Here is a 9,614-nt window from a genome sequence, read left to right on the forward strand (position 1 = left end):
GTGTTATTTTACTCGTCGGAGGATGATTTTAATTTGTAACCTCTCTCAACAAAATGGAAATAAATATATCGCTAGACCAATAGCTATTTTGTAGATTTGGTTTGTTGATTCTGCTTGTCTATACTTGGCTCCTAATGGAAATTAACCATCTACTCCTCCATTGCAGATTAACCATCTTCAAAGAAGCTAAACAAGTGGATAAGAAATTCAGTGGAAAAAAAAAACTGCACATAGATTCATCTTAAGATCAACAAACAAGTTTCTTGAATTTGCAACTTTCATTTCATAGCAGAATCCTTCTAAGACAGAATTGGACTTCCAAAATAAAATCGTTACAAACGCTAAAAATTGCACTTGTATAAATTCGATTCCTTCTAAAACCCAGAATTGGAATTAGTAAACATAATCGTTGTCAAAGCTAGAACCTGCTTCTTCGATAAATTCTACCTGGCAAGTCCTTGAACCCCTTTGAAACATTGAAAATTCCTTGTATATCTTCTCTTTTGCAGGCAGAAAATCACCTGTATAAATAGTCATCTTACGCAGAACTTCACCATTCTCTAACAAATACTTTGCCGCTTCCCTCTCATGCAGGTGCCCTTGGAATCCCCTTATGGAGACAGTCTTGAGGTGTGACACCAAACATATAGGCACAAAGTCTGGGGTATTCCATTTTTCAGCATTTGAGCATCCATCCTCCGAGTATTCTTCCTTTGAGGATCCATCCTCTGAGTATTCTTCGTCCGAGCATATACATTCTTCATCCTGACAATCATTTAAAAGAATGAATGAAATGGGAACCTTATAGATCTGCTGTTGATATCACATAACATGAGTAGAAATACATCTTACGTTTTCATGTTCTAAGAATAGATGTTCCAGATTAGGTGATCTCTTGAGCAACTCTGTTAGCAAATCCCAGTTGTAGCAATCATGAAGAACCAGCTTCAATTCGTTCAAATTATCAAAAGCAGGGACACAACAAGCCTTCATAACAGATGAAGTATTGATCAAACATAAGTTGCCAAAATGGAAACAGGATTTCAGTTACGAACACTATGTTTGGTACAAAGAGAAAAAAAGATCGATAAGTAAGGAAAATTTTAAAAGAAATAGAATAGAGGGCATGCAAGTGAAGTGTTTTTCCCTCGGCTAAGATTTTCTTCATTTCTCTGGTACCTAAAAGGGAATAAGATGATTCCCAAAAGGAAGATAAGAAAATAAGAGATAAAATGAGAATCTCCTCATGTAACTACAGATCAACATCTTTTCCACTTCCTATACAAACCAAAAGCAAATTACTATTTAGTTTGTTTCATTCTTTCAATATGTCCAACTTCGAAGTGATTGAAAATATTGACCCCTATGCATTCCTCACCCCTCCAGTCTTCCTCTTTGCAAAAGGAGCACATATCCTTCCTCTCTTCCAACCATCCCTTCGTCCCATCCTATAATCTTCTCTACAAACAAAGTTTAAAAGGAACAAGTTAGGGCATACTTACTTCCCAAACATGAGCTGATAGAGAAAGATATTTAACATTGGAAATTCCAGCCAGAAGTGCATTTGCACGGTTAGAAAAGTCGGGCTGTAGATCCGCCACAGCATGGCTAAAGAGATTAAGACTGGCTTTGACCAGGGATTTTGCATTCTTGAATAAATATTTTGATAAAATATCCTGCTTGAGATCAATGTTTTCAACCTTTGGACAATTAATAAGAAAACAGTACTGATGATCATGATCGCCAACCCATTTTCTATGAGGCAAGATCAATCTTAACGTCTTTAGTTCAGGAGCAGATATCTTGAAATTCAAAACATCATCTGAGCCAAGAAGTCCATCTATAGTCAAAAGTCCATCTATAGTCAAATCTTCAAGTACAGGACAGCAAGAAAAAATCTTTTCCATCGAATCATTAACAGGATATTCAACTCTGACATGGAGAATCTTGAGACTTGGGAAACACCCTGACGCAGGAGGAGCATTGGTAATACAGTTTGACCTCAACTTCAAAACCACCAGTGTTTTACACATGAAAATGAATTGGGGCAACTCAAAAGCCAGGTCTTTATCTGTTGTTTCAAAACAAAGATCAAGTTCAACAACATTATGCTGGATGGCAGTTCGAATCCAACCATCAATACCAGCGAAATCCTTACTACCACAGGAACAATGAAGACAGAATTTTTTAATATCAGCTGAACCACGAAGGCAAATCACACGATCAACAAACGTGAAGAAACCAGCAGAGGTAGACTTGTCTTTCTTTTTGTTGAAAAAATAAGACTTGGCTTCTACATATTTGAAGTCTAGGTTGGGAACAAAAGCCCATACGTTCTTCCATCTTGTAGAGAGAATGCTGGTCCTCACAGCATATTTTGTTGGAAGGAACGAAAGGATGTGACAAAGTACTTCATTTGGTAATTTACTGATCTTGTCTTCAACTCTTGCTGGAGGATTTGACTTCTTATTTGGTATCTTCCCACCCATTAGTAAGAGACCCTTTACCCTCGAACCCATCTTTATGTCTCTGTGCATTTAGATTAAAAAATTAATAATTAAAACTAAAAACTCCTAATTTTTATGTCTCTGTTCAGTTACTTAGAAACATTAAACTATTCATGTATGAAGAAATATGACATTCTACTTTCTAGGGAAAAGCTTTTCGATGAAAACAGACAGACCCAAGAAAAACGATCATCAACGAAATTTTTTCTGGAAACCATATTCGATCTAGAATTAGCAACTGAAAAGAAAGATTACATTTTCTTCACAAATAAACAATGCAAAGGAAAAGATTTGGAACTTTCCATGAATCATTTCTCAGTTTCTCGGTAACCAAACAGATGGTACGGAAGAAGCCAAAGGGTTATGAAGAAAAAGTACCTGAAACGTTCTGAGATGGCCGAGTAAAGCCCTAGTGGGAGCGAATAGTAAAAGCACTGCTCGGTTGTCGAGAAACGGCGGGAAAGGCTAAGAAAATTGTAACCACAGGTACGACGCCGCTTTGACCATCTCTGTTGCGAGTTGCGACTTGCGACTACGAAATGAAAAATGTGAAACTTCTCCAGGAAAACTCGAGCTTTATATGCACCGTCTCTTTCATTTAATGCTTGCATATTAAACGTTTGGGATTCAAACCAAACCAAACCCAACTTAATTACGTTTTTAATGCTTGCATGTTAAGGCCCCGTTTGGTTTACGGAATGGATTTGAGGAGAAATAACTTCCCATGTCATTTCCTAAGGAATGGGAATGAAAGATTCATTTCCCACGTTTGGTAATGTCGAAAAAGTAACCGGGAGATATCACTTTGTTTCATTTCTCATGTTTGTTTTGAGTAGGAATGGAAAACAAAGTTTGTATAATTTTCCAATTATACCCATATTAAATCAAATAAAAAAAGAATGCATTTAATGATACATTGTAATTATAAATTGTTCATAAGGACAAAATAGTCATGAAAATTGTGCATCGAATGTTGGTTCATTTTTCCAAATTTTCTCATCAGAAGGGAAAACAAAACTCAAGTTAAGAGGAAGGCTTCACTTTCCATCTTAATTTTCCACGTGCCAGGCAACCATTTCTCATGACTGGACTTACCAAACATGGGAAAACAATTGAATTCTCATTCCCAAGCCTCCTTTTCCATGAACCAAACGGGGCCTAAACGTTTTGGGATAGTGAATAAAATGAATCGCATTCGATACTCTTATTATGACTAGAAAGACTTGTATAAAAAATTAAACGACAATTAACTAGAAGCAGCTTAATGCTCCTACATTGCAAACCTTCAATTCCCTGTATATCTCCTTTTAAATAAGAGGAAATGCAAAATATGGTTCAATGAAGATGAATTAACCCCGGGCCCTTCCATTGAAAGTTAAATAGAAATAAAAAGTGGATAAGAAATTTACAAAATACAAAACAAACATAGGCCAATGTATCTTAAGATCAACAAAGGTGTTTCTCTTATTTACAACTTTGATAACAGAATCCATCTAAACCCCAATACTGGTCTCACAAAATAAAACATTCAGATAAATTCAACTCGACAAGCCTTTGAAGCCCTTTGAGACATTGAAAATTCTTTCGCTAAGTCATTATAAATAGTCATCTTACTCAAAACTTGACCCTCCTTTAACAAATACTTAGCCAATTTCTCCTCATGCGGGTATCCCTTGAATCCCCTTATGGTGATAGTCTTCAGGTGTGATATCAGACAAACAGGCACAGATTCTGGTTTTCTCCATCGCTGCTTTGAGTATAAGACATGTTTCGAGTACGTTTCGTGCTCCTCGTAATCCTCATCACATCCCCGGTACTGCAAAGTATGCATGAAATGAGAATAGTAAAGAGATGCATGTTGGTACGACATAGCATGAGTGGAAGTGTATCTTACTTCTTTATGTTCCACAACAAGATACTCCAGATTAGGTGATCTCTTGAGCAACTCTGTTAGCAAATCCCAGTTATAGCAATCATAAAGAACCAGCTTCAATTCGCTCAAATTATCAAATGCAGGCAGACAACCACCCTTCGTGAAAGAAAAAATACTGATCAAACATAAACTCATGCATGAATGAAACATTTACTTATGCATGGCATAACATTCCAAATCATATATTGTCAAATTGGAACACAGGCAGTACAAACACTACTTTCGGTACATAGAAAACATACATGCATCCTACATAAAGTAAAGGGAATGGAAAAGGTGGCATGCTAGGGATGTGGTTTTCCCTCTGCAGTTTAGAATATCATGAAAGGAAATGTCGACAAACTTTTCGTAAGTTGTTTTGTATGTGATTTTATTTCTTTAATAATTCCTTCCTAACCCAAAACCGAATTACCATTTATTTCTTTAATCTGTCCAACTTAGAGGGATTCGAAAATGGGCTTGCATGCATGCCTCAACCCTCCAGTCTTCCTACAGATGAAGGGATCACATATCTCTCTTTCTTCTCTTTCAAGCTACCCTGCTCTCTTTCCCATACTCCTCTCTACTAAACATTGAGTAAAAGGAGTGAGTCAGGACATACGTACCTCCAAAAAACGAGCTGAAAGAGACAGGTACTTAACATTCGAAAATCCGGCCAGAAGCGCAGTTGCACAGGCATGCTGGTCATGCTCAAAATGGTACCAGATATCGACATTTGCTTTGACCAAGGATTTCACATTCTCGAATAAATAATTTGACAAAATATCCTGCTTGATATCAAGGCTTTCAAGCTTTGGGCAATTTACAAAAAAAGTGTGCTTAATATCTACATTATAAACACAGTCCAGTTTCAATTCCAGTCTCAACCTCCTTAGTTCAGGCACAGAGATGTTGAAATTCAAAACATCATCTAATCCAAGCATTCCATTTATAGTCAAACATTCAAGAACAGGGCAGCAAGAAAAAATCTTTTCCATTGAGTCATTATCAGGATACTCAACACTGACATGTAGGAACTTGAGACTTGGAAAACACCCTGATGTAGGAGGAGTGTATGTAATACAATTTGAATTCACCTTCAAAACCACCAGTGTTTTGCACATGAAAACGCATTGAGGCAACTCCAAAGGCTGGTCAATATCTTCATCAAGTCCTATTTTAACATTAAGATCAAGTTCAACAACATTATGCCTAATGACAGTTCGAATCCAACCATCAATGCGAGAGAAATCCTCTTTGCGGCAGTCACAATGAAGACGACATTTTTTAATATCTAAAGGGTCACGGCAGGAAAGTACACGATCAACAAAAGTGAAAAAGCCAGCATAGGACTCAGAATCATATTCATCTGCCAACAAAACAGAGTCATCTCTATATTCGAAGTCTAGATTTGGAACAGAAGCCCATATTCTCTTCCATCTTGTAGACAGAATGCTGGTCCTCACAGCATATTCTGTTGGAATGAAGGAAAGCATGTGACAAAGAATTGAATCTGGTAACTCACTAATCTTATCTTTAACAATTTCTTCACGCTTTGACTTCTTTTTTAGTCTGAGAGGCTTTGATTTCGAACCCATGTTTATGTCCCTGTACATGTTTTCAAAAAAATTAAATACTAATAATCTTAATTCACGCAGCACACCCCGTCTAGTTACATAGAAGCTTTAAACCATTCATTTACTTTCACAGCTATCTACGCATGAAATTCTACTTTCCATAGAAGGTTTTTCAATGGAAACAAACAGAACCAGAAAAGACAACATTTTTCCAGAACCCATATTCAATCTAGAATTAACAACCGAAAGAAATATTATGTTCTTCACAGATAAACAACGCAAAAGGGAAAGACTTGAAATTTCCATGAATCATTTCTCAGTTTCTCTGTAACCATACAGATGGTACGGAAGAAGCCAAAGGGTTATGAAGAAAAAGTACCTGAAACGTTCTGAGATAGCTGATTAAAGCCCTAGTGAGAGGGAATAGTAAAAGCTCTGCTTGGTTATCGAGAAACGGCGGGAAAGGCTAATAAAATGATAACCACAGGTACGACGACGCTTTGACCATCTGTGTTAGTGTGTGAAGGCTTCTTTGAGAAATCTCGAGCCTTTTATGCACTTTTCTCTCGATAACAGCTGCTTGGGTCTGGCTTTGAGCATTTGTTTCGGTTTTTGCACCCCCAATTTTTCTCATTTAAACAGAGAATTTTGTAACATTGGAATAAGAAATGAATACCATTAAATTCAAGGGTTAAATAGTTAATGGGTTTTGCACAAAAATTCATCTTAATCACTAAGGAAATTTAGCCAAATTGATCGCTGTATTTCCCACAATTTACAATTTATAACTATGTTATCTTTCTTTTAAGTGCAGTTTTTATTTTTACTTTTTTAAAGAAGCAAGTTTAGTATTGATGGCAAAGAGTCGTAATCAAGGTGATTAAACACTAAAATATATTGGCAAGTTATTGATTTTAAATTAGTTTGGTTTGGCTTTTTTATTGGCAACTTGTTGATTTCAACTTAATAAAAAATAACAAAATGTCTATAAATTGTAAACTTTGTAAAACATATTGACCAATTTGACCATCTCTGTTGATTTCCTTGTTTACGCTTCAAACCAAAACCAACTTAATTACGTTTTGGGATAGTGAATAAAATGAATAGCATTTGACACTCTTATTCTGACTAGAAAGACTTGTGTAAAAAATTAAACGACAATTAATTAGAAGCAGCTTAATGCTCCTACATTGCAAACCTTCAATTCCCTGTATATCCCCCTCTAAACAAAAAATGCAAAATATGGTTCAATGAAGATGAATTAACCCCGGGCCCTTCCATTGAAAGTTAAATAGAAATAAAAAGTGGATAAGAAATTTACAAAATACAAAAGAAACATCGGCAAATCGATCCATCTTTTGATCAACAAAGGGGGTTTCTCTGATTTACAACTTTGATAACAGAATCCATCTAAAACCCAATATTGGACTAACAAAATAAAAACTTCAGATAAATTCAAGTTGACAAGCCCTTGAAGCCCTTCGAGACATTGCAAAATCTTTGGATAAGTCATTACAAATAGTCATCTCACTCAAAACTTGACCCTTCTTCAACAAATACTTAGCCACTTTCTTCTCATGCGGGTATCCCTTGTATCCCCTTATGGTGATAGTCTTGAGGTGTGATATCAGACAAACAGGCACAGATTCTGGCTTTCTCCATCGATGCTCTGAGTATAAGACATGTTTCGAGTAGTTTTCGTGCTTTTTGTAATCCCCGGAACATGATATGTTCTGCAAAGTATGAATGAAATGAGAATAGTAAAGAGATGCATGTTGGTAGGACTTAGCATGAGTGAAAGTGCATCTTACTTCTTTATGCTCCACGACAAGATATTCCAGATTAGGTGATCTCTTGAGCAGCTCTGTTAGCAAATCCCAGTGATAGCAATCATGAAGAACCAGCTTCAATTCACTCAAATTATCAAATGCAGGCAGACAGCCACCCTTCGTGAAAGATAAAATACTAATCAAACATAAACTCATGCATGAATTAAACATTTACTTATGCATAGCAGCATGCTATTGCAAATCATAAAACACCAAAATGGAAGACACTACTTTCAGTACACACACTCCTTTTTTTTATATAAAAAAACAAGCGATAGTCTAAACTACAAGGGGAGGGGGACATGCCTGCTAGGGATATGTTTTTTCATCATGAAGTTTAGAATATTATGGAAGGAAATGTCTACAGATTTTTCAGTTGCTTTCTATTTCTTAATTATTTCCTTCCTAAACCAAAACTAAATAACCATTTATGTCTTTAATCTGTCCAACTTAGAGGGATTCAAAATATGGGCTTGCATGCTACCCTCCTCTCCTTCCTATACTCCTCTCTACTAAACATTGAGTAAAAGGAGTGAGTTAGGGCATACTTACCGCCAAAAAATGAGCTGAAAGAGACAGGTACTTCACATTGGAAAATCCACCCAGAAGCGCAGTTGCTCTGTTAGAAAAGGCATGCTGGTGATTCACATAATGGCACCAGAGATTGACATTTGCTTTGACCAAAGATTTTACATTCTCGAATGAATACTTTGACAAAATATCCTGCTTGATATCAAGGCTTTCAAGCTTTGGGCAATTTATAAAAAAAATTGTGCTTACTATCTTGACCAAAACAGCTTTGGTTTAGTTCCAGTCTCAACGTCGTTAGTTAAGGCACAGAGATGTTGAAATTCAAAACATCATTGAATCCAAGAAGTCCATCTATAGTCAAACATTCAAGAACAGGGCAGCAAGAAAAAATCTTTTCCATTGAGTCATTATCAGGATAATCAACACTGACGTGTAGGAACTTGAGACTTGGAAAACACCCTGATGTAGGAGGAGCATATGCAATACAATTTGACTTCACCTTCAAAACCTCCAGTGTTTTGCACATGAAAACGCATTGAGGCAACTCCACAATCTGGCCACCTTCATCATTATTTATTTCGACATGAAGATCAAGTTCAACAACATTATGCCTAATGACGGTTCGAATCCAACCATCAATGCGAGAGAAATCCTCATCGCTGCAGTAACAATGAAGACGAAATTTTTGAATATCTAACGGGTCACGGGAGGAAAGAACACGATCAACAAAAGTCAAAAAGAGAGCATAGGACTCAGACTTATATCCCTCTGTCCACGGAAACAAAACAGACAAAGCTTTATATTCGAAGTCTAGAACGGGAACAGAAGCCCATATCCTCTTCCATCTTGTAGACAGAATGCTAGTTCTCACAGCATATTTTGTTGGAATGAAGGAAAGTATGTGACAAAGAATTGCATCTGGTAACTCACTGATCCTATCTTTAACACTGTCTTGACGCTTTGGCTTCTTTTTTAGTCTGACAGGCTTTGATTTCGAACCCATTTTTATGTCCCTGTACATTTTTTCTAGTTAGAAACTTTAAACCATGCCTTCACAGCTATCTTCTAGATTAACAACTGAAAGAAAGATTATAAGTTGTTCACAGATAAACAACGCAAGGGGCAAGACTTTACAAAGTCATAGGGTTATGAAGAAAAAGTAGTTGAAACGAATAGCAAAAAAAAACTGTGATTGGTTGCTGAGAAACAGTGAGAAAATCTAAGAAAAAGAAATCATGAATGTTGTTAGCCGAGATAG

The 9,614-nt window shown here is 36.5% G+C and overlaps 2 protein-coding genes and 1 pseudogene across 3 annotated transcripts; all 3 read right to left on the reverse strand.

The window, feature by feature from the left end:
• On the reverse strand, nucleotides 242-3,088 carry LOC18779377 (F-box/LRR-repeat protein At4g14103). Its single transcript, XM_020563245.1, has 4 exons — nucleotides 2,886-3,088; nucleotides 1,503-2,529; nucleotides 853-987; nucleotides 242-765 (listed from the first exon to the last, which is right to left on the reverse strand). The coding sequence occupies exons 2-4, from the start codon at nucleotides 2,517-2,519 to the stop codon at nucleotides 394-396; spliced, it is 1,524 nt and encodes a 507-aa protein (XP_020418834.1). The 5' UTR covers nucleotides 2,520-2,529; nucleotides 2,886-3,088; the 3' UTR covers nucleotides 242-393.
• Nucleotides 3,884-6,584, reverse strand: LOC18778390 (F-box/LRR-repeat protein At4g14103). Of its 2 annotated transcripts, none has more exons than XM_020563246.1 (4): nucleotides 6,376-6,584; nucleotides 5,046-6,027; nucleotides 4,402-4,536; nucleotides 3,884-4,323 (listed from the first exon to the last, which is right to left on the reverse strand). In XM_020563246.1, the coding sequence occupies exons 2-4, from the start codon at nucleotides 6,015-6,017 to the stop codon at nucleotides 4,036-4,038; spliced, it is 1,395 nt and encodes a 464-aa protein (XP_020418835.1). In that variant the 5' UTR covers nucleotides 6,018-6,027; nucleotides 6,376-6,584; the 3' UTR covers nucleotides 3,884-4,035. The 2 variants fall into 2 exon arrangements, with proteins under 2 accessions (XP_020418835.1, XP_020418836.1); XM_020563247.1 differs by having other exon boundaries at nucleotides 4,112-4,323; nucleotides 4,402-4,454.
• On the reverse strand, nucleotides 7,442-9,359 carry LOC18779951 (annotated as a pseudogene).

This window comes from Prunus persica, chromosome G4, assembly GCF_000346465.2.
Source record: "Prunus persica cultivar Lovell chromosome G4, Prunus_persica_NCBIv2, whole genome shotgun sequence".
Lineage (NCBI taxonomy): Eukaryota > Viridiplantae > Streptophyta > Magnoliopsida > Rosales > Rosaceae > Prunus > Prunus persica.

Excerpts from the sequence above, each read along its gene's own strand:
- LOC18779377 (XM_020563245.1), bottom strand. The coding sequence starts at position 2,519 with ATGGGTTCGAGGGTAAAGGGTCTCTTACTAATGGGTGGGAAGATACCA. Across the intron at positions 988-1,502 it reads TATCAGCTCATGTTTGGGAA|GCTTGTTGTGTCCCTGCTTT; the intron begins GTAAGTATGCCC and ends TCTGTTATGAAG. Across the intron at positions 766-852 it reads TATTCTTAGAACATGAAAAC|GATGAAGAATGTATATGCTC; the intron begins GTAAGATGTATT and ends AATGATTGTCAG.
- LOC18778390 (XM_020563246.1), bottom strand. The coding sequence starts at position 6,017 with ATGGGTTCGAAATCAAAGCCTCTCAGACTAAAAAAGAAGTCAAAGCGT. Across the intron at positions 4,537-5,045 it reads TTTCAGCTCGTTTTTTGGAG|GGTGGTTGTCTGCCTGCATT; the intron begins GTACGTATGTCC and ends TCTTTCACGAAG. Across the intron at positions 4,324-4,401 it reads TTGTTGTGGAACATAAAGAA|TACCGGGGATGTGATGAGGA; the intron begins GTAAGATACACT and ends CATACTTTGCAG.